Source organism: Rhinoderma darwinii, chromosome 10, assembly GCF_050947455.1.
Source record: "Rhinoderma darwinii isolate aRhiDar2 chromosome 10, aRhiDar2.hap1, whole genome shotgun sequence".
NCBI lineage: Eukaryota > Metazoa > Chordata > Amphibia > Anura > Rhinodermatidae > Rhinoderma > Rhinoderma darwinii.
Window position 1 is genome coordinate 20714223 of NC_134696.1, and position 22058 is coordinate 20736280.

Consider the following 22058-nt stretch of genomic DNA (forward strand, 5'->3'; position numbering starts at 1 on the left):
GGCAGATGAAGTTTAATGTAGATAAATGTAAAGTCATGCATCTGGGTACCAACAACCTGCATGCATCATATGTCCTAGGGGGCGCTACACTGGGGGAGTCACTTGTTGAGAAGGATCTGGGTGTACTTGTAAATCATAAACTCAATAACAGCATGCAGTGTCAATCAGCTGCTTCAAAGGCCAGAAAAATATTGTCGTGTATTAAAAGAGGCATGGACTCGCGGGACAGGGATGTAATATTACCACTTTACAAAGCATTAGTGAGGCCTCATCTAGAATATGCAGTTCAGTTCTGGGCTCCTGTTCATAGAAAGGATGCCCTGGAGTTGGAAAAAATACAAAGAAGAGCAACGAAGCTAATTAGGGGCATGGAGAATCTAAGTTATGAGGAAAGATTAAAAGAATTAAACCTATTTAGCCTTGAAAAAAGACGACTAAGGGGGGACATGATTAACTTATATAAATATATTAATGGCACATACAAAAAATATGGTGAAATCCTGTTCCATGTAAAACCCCCTCAAAAAACAAGGGGGCACTCCCTCCGTCTGGAAAAAGAAAGGTTCAACCTGCTGAGGCGAAAAGTCTTCTTTAGGGTATGTGCACACACACTATTTACGTCCGTAATTGACAGACGTATTTCGGCCGCAAGTAGTGGACCGAACACAGTGCAGGGAGGCGGGCTCCTAGCATCATACTTATGTACGACGCTAGGAGTCCCTGCCTCTCCGTGGAACTGCTGTCCCGTACTGAAAACATGATTACAGTACGGGACAGTTGTCCTGCAGAGAGGCAGGGACTCCTAGCATCGTACATAACTATGATGCTAGGAGCCCGGCTCCCTGCACTGTGTTCGGTCCGGTACTTGCGGCCGAAATACGTCCGTCAATTACGGACGTAATTAGTGTGTGTGCACATACCCTTACTGTGAGAACTGTGAATAGTCACCGCAGGAGCCGTCACAGCAGGGACAGTAGACACCGCAGGAGCCGTCGCAGCAGGGACAGGAGATGCTGCAAAAAAGGCTTAGATAATTTCCTAGAACAAAAAAATATTAGCTCCTATGTGTAGAAATTTTTTATTTCCCCTTTCCCATCCCTTGGTTGAACTTGATGGACATGTGTCTTTTTTCAACCGTACAAACTATGTAATGGGAGGTGGAGGCGTTTTTTTCCCACTCGTGGGAAAAAAAGCGACATGCTCTTTCTTTCCGCAGTTCCGTCTCTGACCTATTGCAATCAATGGGAGGCAGAGAAAGCGTCTTTCGCAGCGTTTTTTGCCCGAGCCGCTCAATGGCCATGGCCGAAAATCGCGGCAAAGAAAGTGCAGTCAGGGCAAAATCTGCCTCAAAATTCCTTCAGTCATTTTGAGGCTGATTTTTCTGACTGCAAAAAACACTGTGTGAACATACCTAAGAACTTGTTTACACACTGCAGATTTTGCCAAAACCAGGAACAGAACCTAAACAGAAGAAATATAAAAAGGAAGACCTTCTATGTCTGCTCTCCTGAATCCAGTTCTGGGTTAAAAAAAAAAATGCATGAAAAATCGGTATGAAATCTGCATTGTGTGAATAAGGCCCCATGCATACGACCGTAAAATCACCCGTAATTACGGGCCCATTCATTTCTATGGCCGACGGACACCTTCCCGTATGTCTACGGGAGGGTGTCCGTGCCATACAAACCTTGCGAGAAAAATAGGACGTCCTATTTTTTTATTTTACCGACTGTGCTCCTATACTTAATACTGGGAGCACGGCTTGTAAAAACGGCCGGCCGTGCCTGCAATTACGGGTCGTAATTACGGGCACGGTCGTGTGCATGAGGCCTAACTCTGTAACTCCGCTCCCACAATGCAGAATTTTAACTTTGATGCTCAATTTCAGTCCAAAAGTACAATAGGCCCCATTTATCAAAACTGAAACTGGCCTGGTTGCCCATAGCTACCAATCAGAGCTCAGCTTTCATTTCTTTCGCTTCCCTGGGGAAATGAAAGCTGAGCTCTGATTGGTTGCTATGGGCAACAAGGCCTGTTTTACTGTTAGACAGTTTCTGATATATCCGGGCCTATTTTACAAAGTTCGGTTGGCTTCAGATCCTGATGCGGCCGCATGTTATCGCCCGCGCTGCAATACCTGCACTTCCAAAGGTTCTACTGAATGCAACTTTGATTACCATGGGAGTCCTTGGTGATCTAAGTTTGGTTCACTTGAACTGTGGGGGATCTCGGGGTTGTGGGTGCGTTTTTAAAGTCTGACTACAGCATTCTGAGACTGGCCTTACTCATGTTATGTAGGTTGGTTCTGTTTCGTTCCGAAATGACACTGGATCATTGCGAATGCATAGACTGGCCCCTGCTTGTCCCAAAATTTGGGCGCCACTAACGTCTACATTCCAGCCCCTCCCCCATAGCTTTGCAGACAATCAAATTTCAGAATACATTTGACGGCGGCCTCATGATTCGGTCCACCACTGTAATCACGTGTATATTTATTTTCTGTTTGTTTTATTTTTATAAAGTTAGTTTTAACCCCTTGAATCTGGGCCCTGTATCTTCAGTCTCCGATTATACGGCAGTAAATGATTTTCCTTTGTATTTATATAACTGTATATGTTGTATTTAATGGACATTCTGGTCTATACTGCGTGTGTAAATAATAACACGTTATAACGACCGTAAAATAAAAGTCTATTGCTTTACACATTTATACTCTATATAAGTAATCTTATTCTTTTACTTGTTCATCTTTTATGTTTTTGTTCTCCTCCAGCTTTGATGTGAAGGTATACAAAGTCCTGCAGAGAATTACTGTGATCTTAACAGCAGCACAGAGTATTTTAGAGAACTCGAGAGGCAGTGAATTGCCCACTCCTATCACTGTGTTAGAATAGGTCTGTCTGTGACGGGAGCAGTGTCATGATTAGAGAAAGGGGATGGGGTAAGGATCTAATTATGACCCAAAGCTCTGTAGCTGTTGCCGAATTACAACTCCCAGCATGTCCTATAAGCACCTGATTGGAGTTGTAGGCTTGCAACAAACAAGTTGCTAAAAATAGAATGGCATAAATGCTGGAAGAGACCCAACTTCCTCCATCTGCTACGTCGCCCATGGTCTGCTAAGTGGACCTTTATGGGCATCAAGGAAAATTTACAGTTCTGTGGGGCAGGGGGGGGAGGAACTGAACTTCTTTTAAGTCAGCCATATTAGCTGTGAACTTCCTGCCATTATAACCAGGTAGACACAGGCAGTACTATCTATCTGATGAATAGAATGTGCCCCTTAAGAAAATCCCTTATATACCCTACAACAGGTGTCCGCAACCTTCAGCACTCCAGCTGTAAGCTATAGCTTTATATTTTTAACATGTGTGGAACAAATATATATATTAAATTTCTAACACAGAGCATCACATGAATAAACACGAAATAATATAATAAATAGACAGGTGCTGAATTATCAAATATTCTGGATTATCGGATGGTGACAGAAAAGGATATCAAACTAACTAGTCAGGGCTTGTCCACACGTAACGGAATTGTGGACGGAAAATATGCAGCAGCAAAGTGGGTGAGATTTAACAAATCTCTTCCATGCGCTGCGTAAGACTTCCGAGCAGAAATTCACCTGCGGTGTGTATTTTCCGTACTGCAGCATGTCAATTGCTGCTTCGGAAAGTGGACTGAAATGCGTGTTTCAGAGGAGATGTCACCATCTCCCAGCATTGTGAAAAATGCTGCAAAATCTGCACCGCTTTCTGTATTAAAAAAAAGCAGAAAATGGTGCGGTTATCCGCAGCGGAATATCTGCGGAATTGCGGCAGAAGTTTTCTGCAGCAATTCCGTTACATGTGGACAAGCCCTAACACCTCTTGCACATGACCGAGTTCGGGCCGTGACAAACTGTCCGCGTTTCGGCCGTACGGGTGAACGGGACTCCTGGCATCATAGACATTTTATGACGCTAGGAGTCTCTGCCTCCCCTACTGAAAAAAATTATACAGTACGGAACAGCAGTTCCGTGGGGAGAAAGACTCCTAGCATCATAAAATGTCTGGTGACAGGAGTCCCCTTCACCTGTACCACGGTAGGGCCGGGAAATGCCCAAACTCGGTCGTGTGTAAGAGTAGATAATCTACAAGCAGAGCCCAAATAACATACAATATACTAAAAGGAGTCCCATAATCCGTTCTCTGCTTAGTCTTCGGGGCTTGTGAGTCCCTGTATTACTTTACAGTTCTGTGCCAGAAAAAAGAGACGAACTATCAGATATTCTGGATTAAAGGAATTTTACCTATATTTACCTTCTGTGACGTCCAATAATCCAGAATATTTGATAATCTGGAAGCAAATAGGTTTCATGAATGCTGGATTAAAGAATATTTTGATGCGTTACATACAAAGAACGCTGTACTATATGGATCAGCCGGCAGTCGCCGTCCCCAAGATCTCCGTTTGGACGACCAGATTTTTTAGAGAATGTCCATTTAACCCTTGAATGGCTAACACTAACATTAGACGGAGACCAACAATACATCTTCTGGTCACCTTCTTGCATGCTGTTTCCGTTCATGTACTTAACCCTTTCCAGTTTGGCGCATTCTGCGTCAGCCTATAGTACTCTTTACTTTTTAACAATGTGTCGTCGTTCATTTTCTGCTCCAGTGGTTTTTCATGTTGTTCTTCTGAACAAACTGTTAAATCGTTCCTGGGACAAAAATATGTCAATTATAAACAGAAAAATTTGAAGTGCGTCGTACAGGCAGCGATAGCGTCCCCTTGTTTAAAACCCAAAAGGAGCAGAGGATCTTTAATACAAAGGGGTTTTTCCATAATCAATAAACCACCTATCCATGGGATAGGTGATTAATATCTGATCGGTGGGGGTCCAACTGCTGGGAGCCACACCAATCACGAGAACGGGACAAACTTGCTTTCCCCTATAGGAATGGAGCGGTGGTGTGCATGCTCGACCACCACTCCATTCATTTCTATGGGGCTGATAAAGCTAGCGGAGCGGCAGCCCTATAGAAATGAATGGAGCAACGGCCAAGCCTCTGCACTACCGCTCCATTCCTACGGAGCTCCCAGGAGTGGCAAGGTAAGCCCGTTCTCATGATTGGTGGGGTCCCAGCGGCCGGACCCCCACCGATCATATACTTATCACCTATCCATTGATAGGTGATGAAGAGGTTTTTGAAATCTTAAAGGGGTTTTCCCATAATCAATATCTGATTGCTGTGACTGAATATTTTTGGCTGTGCAGGGAAGAGTTAGGCTGGGTTCACACGACCATGTTACGTCCGTAATGTACGGAACGTATTTCGGCCGGAAGACCCGGACCGAACATAGTGCAGGGAGCCGGGCTCCTAGCATCATAGTGATGTACGATGCTAGGAGTCCCTGCCTCGCTGCAGGACAGCTGTCACGTACTGTAATCATGATTACAGTACGGGACAGTAGTTCCACGCAGAGGCAGGGACTCTTAGCATCGTACATAACTATGATGCTAGGAGCCCGGCTCCCTGCACTGTGTTCGGACCGGGTCTTCCGGCCGAAATACGTTCCGTACATTACGGACGTAACATGGTCGTGTGAACCCAGCCTTAGAGTTACGTTAGACAACTCCAATACCAAATTCTCTCCAGGGAAGCAATAGCGATTGACAGAACAACACAGATAATATTTTGCCATCTAACCAGTCAAAAATTAAATAGTTAAAAGGTACAGGTCCGAGGCCTGAGGCTGCACCACTGAGACATTCTGATGACAACCTTCTGATTTCTGTGCAGTGTTGTCATGGAAACCTTGTGTAGATTCAAATCACTGTCTACATCAATATCTACATCTTGACTAGCTTGAATTGGTGTAACCCCTTCCCGCCGGATCACGTATATATACGTCATTAAAATCGGTGGCTTACCGCCTTTTCACGTAAATATACGTCATGGAGATGAAGCTGGCTCAGGAGCTGAGCCAGCGACATCACCACCGGGTGACAGCTGTATGTTACAGTTGGCACCCTAAGGTATCGGCTAGGACCGGAGCTAGCCTCCGATCCGACCGATTAACCCCTCACATGCTGCGTTCTATAGAGATCGCAGCATGTGAGGAGTTTATAGCCACCGGCACCCCAGCAACGTGATCGCTGGGTTGCCGGTGGCTGCAAAGGCGATCGGAGGGCTAATGCTTACCTCCCGATCAGCCTGTAACGGAATCCTCCTATGCCCCGTCGTCGGCGGGGCCCAGGAGGCTTCCGGTAACATCGGCAAGATGGCGCCGGCTCAGCTTCCGGCTCAGAAGCTGAGCCGGCGTCATCAGCAGTGGGTGTCCGCTGTATGTTACAGCGGACACCCCGATCTATCGCCAGGAACCGGAGCTAGCTCCGATTCCTGGCATTAACCCCTTCGATGCAGCGATCCATTGTGATCGCTGCATCCTAGAGGTTTGTAGAAAATCGGCAGCCTTGCCATGCGATGGCAAGGCTGGCGACTGCTACCATGGCAACAGGAGCCCTAACAATGGACTCCTGTCTGCCATTACGTAAGCTGATTAGGCCCCGCCCAGAGGCGGAGCCTAATCGGCTTGCTGTCAGTGAACAACTGACAGTTCCAATACATTGCACTACATAGGTAGTGCAATGTATTAGAACATCAAACAAATAGTTGGACATTCAAGTCCCCTAGTGGGACTAAAGAAAAGTGTAAAAAAAAGTGTAAAAAAAGTAAAAATAAAAGTTGGAAAAGATACAATAAAAGTTTCAAATAATAACACAAAACACAATCGCCCTTTTTCCCTTATAAGTCATTTATTATTGAAAAAAATAATAAAGCCATACATATTTGGTATCGCAGCGATCGTAACGACCTGAACTATAAAAATATTATGTTATTTATTCCGCACAGTGAACGCCGTAAAAAAAAACCTCAAAAACACTGCCATAATTACTGTTTTTTTGGTCACTGTCTTCCAAAAATTGAAATAAAAAGTGATCAAAAAGTCGCATGTATCCAAAAATGGTACCGATAAAATCTATACCTTGTCTCGCAAAAAAAACAAGCCCTCACACAGCTCCATCGATGAAAAAATGTAAAAGTTATGGCTCTCACAACTTGGCGACAGAAAAAATACATTCTCTTTCCAAAAGTAATTTTATTGTGCAAAAAGTTATAAAAAAGTTCTATAAATTTGGTATCGCCGGAATCGTACTGACCCGCAGAATAAAGGTAACATGTAGTTTATAACGTACGGTGAACGGTGTATATAAAAAAAAAAGTGGCACAAGCTGGGCATGACATTTGACACTGAATTGGCATATCTAGGGAAACTATTTAATTTGTACCTTCCGCAGCGCAATCATTTATGGAAAAGACACGTGGGGTGAAAATGCTCACTACACCTCTTAATAAATGCCTTGAGGGGTGCAGTTTCCAAAATGGGGTCACTTCTCAGGGGTTTCTTTTATTATTTCACATCAAAGCCTCTGCAATTGTGAACCAATACTTTATAAGTCGCCAAATTAGGCCTCAATTTTACATGGTGCTCTCTCACTCCTGAGCCCTGTCGAATGTCCAGGCAAAAGATTAGGGCCACATGTAGGGTGATTCTAAAACAGGGAAACACCGCATAATAATTGAGAGCTGTCTTGTTATGGTGGCACAAGCCGGGCACCACATATTGGCGTATCTAAGGAAAAATTCCCATTTTCATTCTCCCACATCGTGTGCACACGAATTTCTGCAAAACACCTTTGGGGTTAACATGCTCACTACACCACTAGGTGAATACCTTGAGGGTGTTGTTTCCAAAATGGCGTCACTTCTGGGGGGGATCCACTGTTTTGGTCCCACATGGACTTTGCAAATGCAACATAGCGACCAGAAACCAAATGCAGCAAAATCTGTACACCAAAAGCAAATGGCGCTCCTTCCCTTCTGAGCCCTGCCGTGTGCCCAAACAGCATTTTACGACCACGTGTGGGGTATTGCCGTACTCCAGAGAAGTTGCTTTACAAGCGTTGGGGTTCTTTTTTTCCTTTATTTGTTGAGAAAATTAAAAATTTGGAGCTAAAGCTACGTCTTATTGAAGAAAAAGGATTTTTTTTATTTTCACTGCCCAATTCTAATAAAATCTATGAAACACCTGTGGGGGCAAAATGCTCACTACACCCCTAGATGGATTCCTCAAGGGGTGTAGTTTTCTCAATGGAGTCACTTTTTTGGCGTTTTCACTGTTTTGGTACCTCAGGGGCTTTGCAAATGTGACATGGCCTGCGCAAACCATTCCTGCTAAATTTGAGCTCCAAAAGCCAAATGGCGCTCTTTCCCTTCTAAGCTCCGCCGTGTGTCCAAACATCCGTTTATAACCACATGTGGGGTATTTTTTTACTCGGGAGAAATTGCTTTACAAATGTTGTGGTGCTTTTTCTCCTTTAGTCCTCGTGGAAATTAGAAAAAATTAGCTAAACCTACATAATCTTTGAAAGAATGACGATTTTTATTTTCACGGCCTACTTCCAATAATTTCTGCAAAAAACCTGCGGGGTCAAAATGCTCACTATACCCCTAGATAATTTCCTCAAGGGGTGTAGTTTCCAAAATGGGGTCACTTTTGGTGGATTTCCACTGTTTTGGCACCGAAAGAGCCCTTGAAACCTGACATGGAGCCTAAAATATTTTCTAATAAAAAGGAGGCCCAAAATCCACTGGGTGCTCCTTTGCTTCTGAGGCCGGTGCTTCAGTCCAGTAGCACACTAGGGCAACATGTGGGATATTTCCTAAAACTGCAGAATCTGGTCAATAAATATTGAGTTGCATTTCTCTGGTAAAAACTTCTGTGTTACAAAAAAAATAGAATAAAAATGAATTTCTGCAAAAAAAAAATGAAATTTGAAAATTTCACCTCTACGTTGCTTTAATTCCTGTGAAACGTTTAAAGGGTTAAGAAACTTTCTAAATGCTGTTTTGAATACTTTGAGGGGTGAAGATTTTAAAATGGGGTGACTTTTTGGCGGTTTCTAATATATAAGGCCCTAAAAGCCGCTTCACAACTGAACTGGCCCCTGTAAAAATAGCCTTTTGAAATTTTCTTTAAAATGTGAGAAATTGCTGCTAAAGTTCTAAGCCTTGTAACGTCCTAGAAAAATAAAAGGATGTTCAAAAAACGATGCCAATCTAAAGTAGACATATGGGGGATGTTAATTAGCAACAATTTTGTGTGGTATAACTGCCTGTCTTACAAGCAGATACATTTACATTTAGAAAAATGCAAATTTTTGCAATTTTTCACCAAATTTTGGTGTTTTTCACTGGTAAATATTGAATTTATCGACCACATTTTTCCACTATCATAAAGTCCAATGTATCACGAGAAAACAATCTCAGAATCACTTTGATAGGTAAAAGCGTTCCGGAGTTATTACCACATAAAGTGAAATATGTCAGATTTGAAAAAATGGGTCTGGTCCTGAAGGCCAAAATGAGCTTGGTCCTGAAGGGGGTAAACATTGATGTGGATGGTGATCCGACCATCACTCTGACTCTGAATCAGAAGGAGAAATTTTGTCATCAGAATCTCTCAGTAGTGCAGCCTTCAGGCTTTGGGCCTGTAACTTCAATCTATCATATCTCAGCACAGAACTAAGATATTAAAAAACAGTTTTCATTTTTAATGGGCACTAAAGAACTTTTATATTTTTACCCTTTAACTCAAATGCAAATGTTTAATATGTATATTTTAGTGGCATACTCAAACAGCTGGATCTGCAGCCCCCCACCATTCTGTCTGGAGAGTTTATCAGCACCACATTCCAGGCTCTCCTTGTGATAGAGAGAATGGATGTAATTGACTACTTGGAGAGAAGCCATATCTAGTATCCTGGTCAATAACCACTTTGTTGATCATTTGCCTCACTTCTATGTCCTCTATGAACACAATGCATGGATGTCACAATAAAGGGCCTTTTACACCGGCTGACAGGGAGATTTGCTGCCGACAACGATAATATTTAACTTTTTTTAAAAACAATACGATCCCCATTGCTTTCTGATCCAATTAAAACTTTGGATATTTGGCCTTTGATTAATTACTGTTACCTACCCCGTATGATAACCACCCCCCCCCCCCCCCCCCGGGGGCCCAGAGACCTGTTTGACCATCCCTAAATTCCTCTATAATGTATAGCTAGAGCTGAAAATGTGATGTAGATGGTATTTCCTATAGAAAAATCTTTACTCTATAACGGCATATAAAAATAATCATAGTATAACCCTAAACAAGAAAAAACAAAAATGAAAATTTCTTCTAAATGCTCAGACGTAAGCAAAAATAGGGGATATATAGAGGTATAGGTGTATAACTTGTACCTGCCGTGTAGCTCCATCCATGAAGAATCTTCAAATATTTTCTCGGACACATCATCCTTCTGCTCTTTCGGTTCTTTAAGTCTAGTTGCCATAAAGCACAAAAACACGAACAATCTAATTAATTAAAGGGGTTTTCCGGAACCAATTTGCTTGACTGAATATCTAAACTTAATGCGGTTTGTAATATACTTGCGTTTGCATTGTTGTTTCAAACACCCTATTCCAAAGCCGCTAAAAATCGGAACATCCGGCGCTGCCCCGTACATGACCTATTACTTCCTTTTTCCGGCTGGGTCAATGTACCGGTACGTCATTGCTGATGTCACTATCTACTGAGGGAAGGGGTGGACGGGATCCTCTTTCTCACTTGTCTCTGCGCACGCGTGGTTGCTACACAAATAGTTTTCACCACGAATGCCCAATCCTCTGCTTTCTGCGCAGAATTTAGGCAATGAGCGTTACAGGAAATGGCCAACAAAAGGAAGTATCAGAAGTAAACAAAGCGCAAATCGAGCGCAGCGAGCGTGCAGTAAGTACAATAAATCAAAGAAAAAGCTGGGCAGCATTCCTACACCACACCTAAAAGGGATCTCAAATGTAAAAAATTTAATTTTTGTATCAGAAAACCCCTTTAATGACCTTGTAGAGGGTTTACAGAGTATTATTTCTGTATTTGCAGAGGATACCCAGCTCTGTAAAGTAATCAACACAGAGGAGGATATTATAATATTACAGAGGGCTGTGGGGAAGCTGGAGACGTGGGCGGAAAAATGGCAAATTCATTTGAATGTGGATAAATGGAAGGTTATGTATTCGGGCCGAGGAAACACATTCTACAATTCTGTATTAAATGGTAAAACACAGTGAAACTGCCGCTGAAAAAGCCATGAGGGATTGCAATCAATGCCAGGCAGCTGCTGCCAATGCAAATTACATCATGGGATGCATCAAAAGAGGCATAGATGCTCATGACAAAAATTTACTTTTGCCCTCTATCACAAGTCAGAGCCCACACATGGAATATTGTGTAAAGTTTTGGGCACATGTGTATAAAAAGAACATAGCTGAAGTAGAGCGGGTGCAGAGGAGGGCGACCAAGGTAATTAAGGGAAAGGGTGGATTGCAGTACTAAGAAAGGTTATCAGGGTTATTCAGTTTAGATAAAAGATGTCTCTGGGGCGATCAAATTACAATGTGAAAACATATAAGTAAACAGAACGGAGATCTTTCTAATGATCTTTTTATACCTTGGCCTGTATGACAAGGGGCCATCCTCTACATCTGGAGAAAAAAAGGTTTCCCCATAATCATAGATGAGGATTCTCTGCAGTTCGAGCAGTGAGACTAAGGAACTCTCTGCCACAAGATGTTGTGATGGTCGATTCATTGAACAAGTTCAAGAAGGGTCTTGAAAAATATAATATTACAAGTTATGAGTAGTAGACTCTGGAGATGTGATGTCGATCCAGATATTTATTCTGATTGACATATTTCGAGTTGGGAAGGAACTTTGTTTCCCTAATATGGGGCAATTGACATCGACCTTATTGGTGGTTTTGCCTTCCTCTGGATCAACACGGTAGGATTATAGGTTGGACTGAATGTACCGGTGTCTTTTTTCAACCTTATCCACTATGTAACTACTGTATTATTATAGAGGCAAACAGGCCACCTGCTTAGAGGAGCACTGTTCAAGTGGAAGTCAACGTTTGTAATGCTGAACAGCCTGGTGCTGGAGGTCTACCCAAATTAACAGGATTATCCAGCTAAACACTTTATATAACACACATCAAACAGGTATAATGTAGAACTTTGGTTGGGTCCAGCAGCTAAGACACCCACCAAACCTGAGAACGAGGTCCGTGGTGAAGTACCCAGATGTTTCCATTACTCCCACTGATTCCAATGGAGAGTAGCACACGTGAGCACCCTTCTGAGGATGGGGAATCAGTAGAAGACTGGGCTGTCAGACACCCATTGACCATAGTGTTATGATATAGGATTCATACCTGGGCTCCAAACGCTCTTTAACCTTTGCAATGGATCGTATATATGGTGCAATCTGTTTGGCAATCGTGGTCAGGTAGCCGTTTTCTTGCTTCAGTTGCTGCAGGTCGTGTAGTTGAGCTGTTGTGACCAGGAGACAATGAGTTAATCTTGAAACCAATGAAAGGAACCAGTTATGACATATCGCTCGGATATGCTGATCGGTGGAGGCCAACCGATGACGAGGACGAAGCAGGTCTCTCCAGACAAGATACACCATCTTACCTTCATAAATTTCCTGCTCATTTGCAACCCTCTGATATGTTTCCTCCCATATCTAGAAGGAAGAAAATGCTAATAAAAATTATACTTTCTACAGGTATGGATAAGAGAAGACATTGTAAAATCCCAGGATGACCACAGCCTCAATGTCATGGTTGGATTTTGTGCGATGATCACAAGGTCACTTGCTTATATAAGGTTTAGGTTCCTACCCAAATCTGCTCCACCTCAAGTAGAGGAGCCGGCACTGATCAGGTGACGTGACGGTGGACTCACCTCTTCGAATGCCGTCCTCATCGTTTCTACTGATGAGTACTCCGAGGCAATCTGAACGTCCACCTGCAGAGATTTCTGTATGATATCACTCATCGTGTCGGTCTTAATAAGGGAATGGTGTTTTGTGAGGTCTCGGTGCAGTTCCTGGACCTGGTCCTTCAGGTTCTGGATCTCCAGCTGGATAGTCTGAAGGCAAAAATCACATTTGGTTTATACTGAAACTTTTTGTATTGTTCCTCCATAACTACAGTGTTTTGCGTTATACAATGCAGTCTCCTAGGCTATCAGCTACAACATTAGGGCTTACAGACATGGATGCTTCACCACGACCATATGTCTCCTCCAAATTTCCAATATATATGCTTTGCAGTGGCCAAGTGCATTCAGACACAATGGTACAAACGTAATCTGCAATAATCTGCAGTAGAGACATACCGGAGATACAGTGTGAATGCAGACTATGAGCTATCATCCCCGAATCCAGGACAGAAGAGGATTGCATACACTGACACACTGAAACACCCGCAGCAATGAGCATGACCAGGTTAGAGTGAGTTTCCAGTCTCTAAATGTATGCGATGAGTGTTTTCGTTCCCAGTCAGCAAGCTAAGATCTTGAAAATGGTGAAGAATTGAAATACAAAGTATAGTAGGTAACTGGACTTTGCTTTATAGAATAATTAAATGGGTTTTCCTATCATCATTGGTTACCCCCATCACCAGGATAGGTGATAAATATCTGATCGATGGGGGTCTCACCACTTAGGCCCCCATCAAACCCATGAACGAATTCACCAGGCCATCCCTGTGCGCCCCATATTAATTGAGCGGTACTGCGCATGCTCGAACACCGCTCCACTCATTTTCTATGGGGTTGCTGTAAACTAATCTCAGGCAGCCCCATAGAAAGTGGATGGAGAAGTCGCCGAGCTAGTGCAGCACCGCTCCATTCATACGGGGCGCACAGTGACAACCAGGTCAGCCCGTTCTCGGGATTAGTAGGGGTCCCAGCGGATGGACCCCCACCAATCAGATATTTATCACCCATCCTGTGGATAGGTGTTAAATACTGATTGTGGGAAAAACCCGTTAAGCTTCTTTAACTCTACAGCTTCCATAGGCCAGGTAGCTGGAGCTCCGAGCAGATGTAAGGCTGTGTTCATTTAAAAGGAATTAAAGGGATTGTACAAGATTAAAACAAAACAAAACATGGCTGCTTTGTTCTCGAAACAGCGCCCCACCACAGGTTGTGTCTGGTATTACAGCTGAACTTCAGGAAGTGAATGGTGCTGAGTTGCAATACCACACACAATCTGTGGACAGGGGTGGTGCTGTTTTTGGAAGAAAGCAGCCATGTTTTTATAATCTTGTATAACCCATTGCACATTATCAAGACTAGGATTGGATCCTAATGACAGGGGAAGTGTTCAGCTTTCTTCTATACAACACTCCCTTTAGATTCCTTTCTTGGTTTTGGCAATAATATGTGACACCAGCCGACAGCATAAAAAAACAATACACACAATACACATCCAGGTTTGTTTAAATTCCTCACTTTTTTTTTTTAATGTTATTTAAAAAAAAAAAAATGTCTGCTTGCTGTCAGTGAATGGAAACTATTTCTTACATTCAGACGTTTAACACCTGTCATGGCTTAGTCCTCCTGACACAACTGCAGTTTGTTACAATGGATAGGTTTAGGCCTAGTGGAATATTGTTATAACCTATATTTTTGATCTAATAAGAGTCCATTAAATACATTTTTTAATAAAGGTTTGGATTATGCCATTTATAAGAAGTAAATTTAAGGCTTATCTTAATAGGAAGCAAGAGATTAGAAAAAAAGCATTCTTGCCAACAGTCCCAATTTTTTATGGGACCATCCAACAAACCCTATCCGTAAGAGGGGCAGGGTTTGGGTTATTTTGCATTGAAATGTGTGTGTTGTTTGGGGGTGTACTTAAGCGGAACGGGGGTGAGGCTTAAAATGTCCCGTGATTTGGGATTCTAATATTGGCAATTGTACTTCTACACAGTCAATACTAAGTATGAGGGCAATGTGGACCTCAAATATTACTGCAGATAGAAGCCACCACCTACCCTGTACATGTCTTCAAAATTACGGCAATGATTAGTAAATGGGTTGTCCTCTCCTTCCGCCAGCAGGACTTTGGTGCTGATATATCGATGCATGGTGGGTTTACGGACAATGGTCCCAGTGATGGACATTTTGTCGCAGGAGGATGTAAATCCGGGGATTATTAAAGCCTCAGAGCATGGACTGCTGGAAATCCTAAAGAAAGTATAGATATCTTATAAGTCTCAGAGGATCTGGTCAATCATGTAGGACTCATCAGACTTAGGGTATGTGCACACACACTAATTACGTCCGTAATTGACGGACGTATTTCGGCCGCAAGTCCCGGACCGAACACAGTGCAGGGAGCCGGGCTCCTAGCATCATAGTTATGTACGATGCTAGGAGTCCCTGCCTCGCTGCAGGACAACTGTCCCGTACTGTAATCATGTTTTCAGTACGGGACAGCAGTTCCACGGAGAGGCAGGAACTCCTAGCGTCGTACATAACTATGATACTAGGAGCCCGGCTCCCTGCACTGTGTTCGGTCCGGGACTTGCGGCCGAAATACGTCCGTCAATTACGGACGTAATTAGTGTGTGTGCACATACCCTTAGGGTATCTTCACGCAGCCGTAAACACCCCGAAAAACAGCTGAAAATACGGGGGGCTGAACACCTCCAAACATCTGCCCATTGATTTCAATGGGAAAGACGGCGTTTCGTTCCCACGGGGCGTTTTTTAAGCGGCCGTTTTTAAAAACGGTGCGTAAAAAAACGCCCCGTAAAAAAAAGTGAATATTACAGCCGTTGTTAGTTTAGCATGTGAACATACCCTAAAACCTGCAGTAAGGCATTTTAGGCTTAGCCCAGATTTACACGAGCGTGTGCGTTTTGCGCGCGCATAAGGTACTTAACAGCTCCGTGTGTCATCACCATATGATGCGTGGCTGCGTGATTTTCGCGCAGCCGCCATCATGATGACACTCTGTTTGTATGTTTGTAGCACGTGGTGCTTTTCTGTTTTCAATCATACTTTTTACTGCTGTTGCGCGAATCACAAGCGTCACACGGAAGTGCTTCCGTGTGCTGCGTGAGATTTTCACGCACCCATTGACTTCGATGGGTGCGTGATGCGCGAACAGCGCACAAATATAGGACATGTCATGAGTTTTACGCAGCGGACACACACTGCGTAAAAATCACATACTGTCTGCACGGCCCCATAGACTAATATAGGTCCGTACGAGGCGCGTGAAAATCACGCGCATTGCACGGACGTATTACACGTTCGTCTAAATAAGCCCTTAAGGTCATTTTACATCGGCCCATTTTGGCCGATACAACGAGCGCCAATCAACGAAACAGCTCGTTGATCGGCGCTCGCTTGCTCCTCTCACAAGTAGCTAGTATGGGGACGAGTGCTCGTTACTACGATCGCTTGTCCTCATACATTTCTGTCATGTCGGCAGCGCGTCCCCATGTTCACACCGGGTGATGTGTTGCCGACAACAATAATATTTTGGGCATTTAAAACGATACGATCAGCCGATGAACGAGCATCAGCTGATCGTTGTCCTGTTCTGTGAACGCTCAGTTGCCCGATAATTGTCCAGTGTAAAATTGCCTTAAAACTTCATGGAGGACAAAGTCACGTCACCCTGGTGTTCCGCTGGCAGGTGCATGGGTGTAGTTATGGGGGTACAGGTAGTCAAAAAGTCTTCTCTTCTATATAAGAAGACACCAGTAGGATAAATGGCACCTGGTAGGTGGGGGCGCTGTTACACACTTTGCCGAAGTGCCCGTAACAAAAAAAAATATTCAGAATATGTTCATTATATATAAATTCTTCTTCTGTCTGTTCAGTCATTTTTCTTTTCCAGTTTCCCAAAGTGATTATTACTAATAGTCACCATTACAGATCCTATAATGTTTGTCAATCATCTCGTCAATATTCCTGAATGGTAGAACTGCCTAGTTATGCAGGATACAGGGGCAAGAAATGTATAACAGCAAAAGTGGAATGGGTTTGTCATTCAGGAATCCTGGAAAGCTGAGTGACAACCCCAATGTACGCTAAAGTAAAAACGGCTGTAAAATACGGAGCTGTTTTCAAGGGAAAAGCCTCTGATTTTCAGCCGTTTTTAAAGATTCAAACGTTTTTTGATGCGTTTTTGGAGGCGTTTTTCTATTGACACAAACAGCCGCGTTAAACAAAACCGCCCCATTTGAACGAAACGCCGTTTTTCCCATTAAAATCAATGGGCAGATGTTTGGAGGCGTTAAACTTCCGTTTTTTTAGGCATTTACGCCCTGAAAAATGCATGAAAACACTGAAACATACCCTTAGATGTCTCCCTCCCGCTGCTGCCTTTTCTCTTCACAATAACACTGAGTGATAACCTGCAGCTGCAGCTCCCTCCTCTCCCTCTTCAATATACTGTTTTACAGTAGATAGAGTTCTTGGGTGACTGAGGAGGTTTCTGAAAATTAAAAGACCCTGCAGGCAGGAAAGGGGAACTATAGGCAGCTGGAAAGTGAAGTACATGCCACATTCCCCTAATTAGATATACTGTAGAGTTATTTTTATATATATATATATATATATATATATATATATATATATATATATAATCACACACTGATTTATATTAAAAATATATGTAATGATTGGTACACTTTAAAATTGATTTAGAGGATTATACACATATACCCCAGTAGCTAAATTCTCAGATAGCAACAAATCCTACAATATCAGGCACTAATACCGCAACAAACGTACCAATCACACTCTACATGTAAAGCGTTAACCCATTAAAAACCCAATTACCTGAATGAGTTGACTTGGGCTGTGCTAAGTAATGTCCTATGATCTTGTATTGTGTAAATCCAGCCTTGGTTCTTTAGTTTAAAGCATGAACAAGCAAACAATGTGTCCCCTTTTAGTTCTCATCTGCACTACATGTAAGATGCTCGAGCTTTATGTGACATCCGCCGACCTGAATATATATATATATATATATATATATATATATATATATATATAGACGGTGCTAAAGATTTGAGCTCTAAGAGTTCTTTGAAATTCTGATATAAATAGTGCTGGCCAGAGCATGTGCTCACAAGTTTGTCTGTATGCCCGACATGCCACTAATCACCCAGGGGCAAGCACAAGGCGGGCATGTGATCCACTGAATGTGGAACGCGTGAGCACAATAAACATAAAAGAAATGCTGCTGGTTATATGCCAGTAGCAAAGAAAAGTGTAAAATGAAAAATTATATATAACAAATGAAAAAAATTGCAATGCATATTTTGTTTTGTAAAGATATCCAATAAAACAACAAATAAATCGGTTTGCACAAGTAAATTGCCTTTGGACTAACTACTTTGAATACAACTACTATAATATTGCCCCTATATACAAGAATATAACTACTATAATACTGCCCCCTATATACAAGCATATAACTACTATAATACTGCTCCTATATACAAGAATATAACAACTATAATACTGCCCCCTATATACAAGAATATAACAACTATAATACTGCCCCCTATATACAAGAATATAACTACTATAATACTGCTCCTATATACAAGAATATAACTACTATAATACTGCCCCTATATACAAGAATATAACTACTATAATACTGCTCCCTATATACAAGAATATAACTACTATAATACTGCTCCTATATACAAGAATATAACTACTATAATACTGCCCCTATATACAAGAATATAACTACTATAATACTGCCTCCTATATACAAGAATATAACTACTATAATACTGCTCCCTATATACAAGAATATAACTACTATAATACTGCCCCCTTTATACAAGAATATAACTACTATAATACTGGCCCCTATATACAAGAATATAACTACTATAATACTGCCCCTATATACAAGAATATAACTACTATAATACTGCTCGCTATATACAAGAATATAACTACTATAATACTGCCCCCTATGTACAAGAATATAACTACTATAATACTGCCCCCTATATACAAGAATATAACTACTATAATACTACCCCCTATATGCACACGAATATAACTACTATAATACTGCTCCCTATATACAAGACTATAACTACTATAATACTGCTCCTATATACAAGAATATAACTACTATAATACTGCCCCCTATATACAAGAATATAACTACTATAATACTGCCCCCTATATACAGGAATATAACTACTATAATACTGCCCCCTATATACAAGAATATAACTACTATAATACTGCCCCTATATACAAGAATATAACTACTACAATACTGCTCTTATATACAAGAATATAACTACTATAATACTGCCCCCTATATACAAGAATATAGCTACTATAATACTGCCTCCTATATACAAGAATATAACTACTATAATACTGCTCCTATATACAAGAATATAACTACTATAATACTGCTCCTATATGCAGGAATATAACTACTATAATACTGCCCCCTATGTAGAAGAATATAACTACTATAATACTGCCTCCTATATACAAGAATATAACTGCTATAATACTGCTCCCTATATACAAGAATATAACTACTATAATACTGCTCCTATATACAAGAATATAACTACTATAATACTGCTCCTATATACAAGAATATAACTACTATAATACTGCCACTATGCACAAGAATATAACTACAATAATACTGCCCCTTATGTACAAGAATATAACTACAATAATACTGCCCCCTATATACAAGAATATAACTACTATAATACTGCTCCTATATACAAGAATATAACTACTATAATACTGTCCCTATGCACAAGAATATAACTACTATAATACTACCCCCTATATACAAGAATATAACTACTATAATACTTCCCCCTATGTACAAGAATATAACTACTATAATACTGCTCCTATATACAAGAATATAACTACTATAATACTGCTCCCTATATACAAGAATATAACTGCTATAATACTGCTCCTATATACAAGAATATAACTACTATAATACTGCTCCTATATACAAGAATATAACTACTATAATACTGCTCCCTATATACAAGAATATAACTACTATAATACTGCCTCCTATATACAAGAATATAACTACAATAATACTGCTCCTATGTACAATAATATACACTACCGTTCAAAAGTTTAGGGTCACTTAGAAATTTCCTTATTTTTGCAAGAAAAGCACAGTTTTTTTCAATGAAGATAAAATTAAATCTGAAATACACTCTATACATTGTTAATGTGCTTAATGACTATTCTAGCTGCAAACGTCTGGTTTTTAATGCAATATCTACATAGGTGTATAGAGGCCCATTTCCAGCAACCATCACTCCAGTGTTCTAATGGTACATTGTGTTTGCTAACTGTGTTAGAAGGCTAATGGATGATTAGAAAACACTTGCAAACCCTTGTGCAATTATGTTAGCACCGCAGTAAACAGTTTTGCTGTTTAGAGGAGCTATAAAACTGACCTTCCTTTGAGCTAGTTGAGAATCTGGAGCATTACATTTGTGTGTTCGATTAAACTCTCCAAATGGCTAGAAAAAGAGAGCTTTCATGTGAAACTCGACAGTCTATTCTTGTTCTTAGAAATGAAGGCTATTCCATGCGAGAAATTGCCAAGAAACTGAAGATTTCCTACAACGGTGTGTACTACTCCCTTCAGAGGACAGCACAAACAGGCTCTAACCAGAGTAGAAAGAGAAGTGGGAGGCCCCGCTGCACAACTGAGCAACAAGACAAGTACATTAGAGTCTCTAGTTTGAGAAATAGACGCCTCACCGGTCCTCAACTGGCATCTTCATTAAATAGTACCGGCAAAACGCCAGTGTCAACGTCTACAGTGAAGAGGGGACTCCGGGATGCTGGCCTTCAGGGCAGAGTGGCAAAGAAAAAGCCATATCTGAGACTGGCTAATAAAAGGAAAAGATTAATATGGGCAAAAGCTCAGACATTGGACAGAGGAAGATTGGAAAAAAGTGTTATGGACAGACGAATCGAAGTTTGAGGTGTTTGGATCACACAGAAGAACATTTGTGAGACGCAGAACAACTGAAAAGATGCTGGAAGAGTGCCTGACGCCGTCTGTCAAGCATGGTGGAGGTAATGTCATGGTCTGGGGTTGCTTTGGTGCTGGTAAAGTGGGAGATTTATACAAGGTAAAAGGGATTTTGAATAAGGAAGGCTATCACTCCATTTTGCAACGCCATGCCATACCCTGTGGACAGCGCTTGATTGGAGCCAATTTCATCCTACAACAGGACAATGACCCAAAGCACACCTCCAAATGATGCAAGAACTATTTAGGGAAGAAGCCGGCAGCTGGTATTCTATCTGTAATGGAGTGGCCATCGCAGTCACCAGATCTCAACCCCATAGAGCTGTTGTGGGAGCAGCTTGACCGTATGGTACGCAGAAGTGCCCATCAAGCCAATCCAACTTGTGGTAGGGGCTTCTGGAAGCATCGTGTGAAATTTCTCCCGATTACCTCAGCAAATGAACAGCTAGAATGCCAAAGGTCTGCAATGCTGGAATTGCTGCAAATGGAGCATTCCAAGACGGAAGGAGAAAATTATTATTTCAAATAAAAATCATTATTTCTAACCTTGTCAATGTCTTGACTATATTTTCTAGTCATTTTGCAACTCATTTGATAAATATAAGTGTGAGTTTTCATGGAAAACACAAAATTGTCTGGGTGATCCCAAACTTTTGAACTTTATTGTAACTACTATAACACTGCACCCTATATACAAGAATATAACTACTATAATACTGCTCCCTATATACAAGAATATTACTACTATAATACTGCCCCCTATATACAAGAATATTACTACTATAATACTGTCCCCTATGTACAAGAATATAAATACTATAATACTGCCCCCTATATACAAGAATATTACTACTATAATACTGCCCCCAATGTACAAGAATATAACTACTATAATACTGCCTCCTATATACAAGAATATAACTACTATAATACTGCTCCCTATATACAAGAATATTACTACTATAATACTGCCCCCTATGTACAAGAATATAACTACT

The 22058-nt window shown here is 41.4% G+C and overlaps 1 protein-coding gene across 1 annotated transcript in view; it reads right to left on the bottom strand.

The window, feature by feature from the left end:
* Positions 1–2349: 2349 nt before the first annotated feature.
* RNF207 (ring finger protein 207) overlaps positions 2350–22058 on the bottom strand; it is an 81120-nt gene continuing 61411 nt past the window's right edge. The window contains exons 14-19 of the mRNA XM_075839459.1: positions 15008–15200; positions 12909–13094; positions 12636–12687; positions 12374–12491; positions 10365–10445; positions 2350–4708 (exon numbers count right to left, since the gene is read on the bottom strand). Of these exons, the coding sequence (XP_075695574.1) occupies positions 4570–4708; positions 10365–10445; positions 12374–12491; positions 12636–12687; positions 12909–13094; positions 15008–15200 (769 nt within the window). The 3' untranslated portion in view covers positions 2350–4569. The remainder of the gene's footprint in view (positions 4709–10364; positions 10446–12373; positions 12492–12635; positions 12688–12908; positions 13095–15007; positions 15201–22058) is intronic.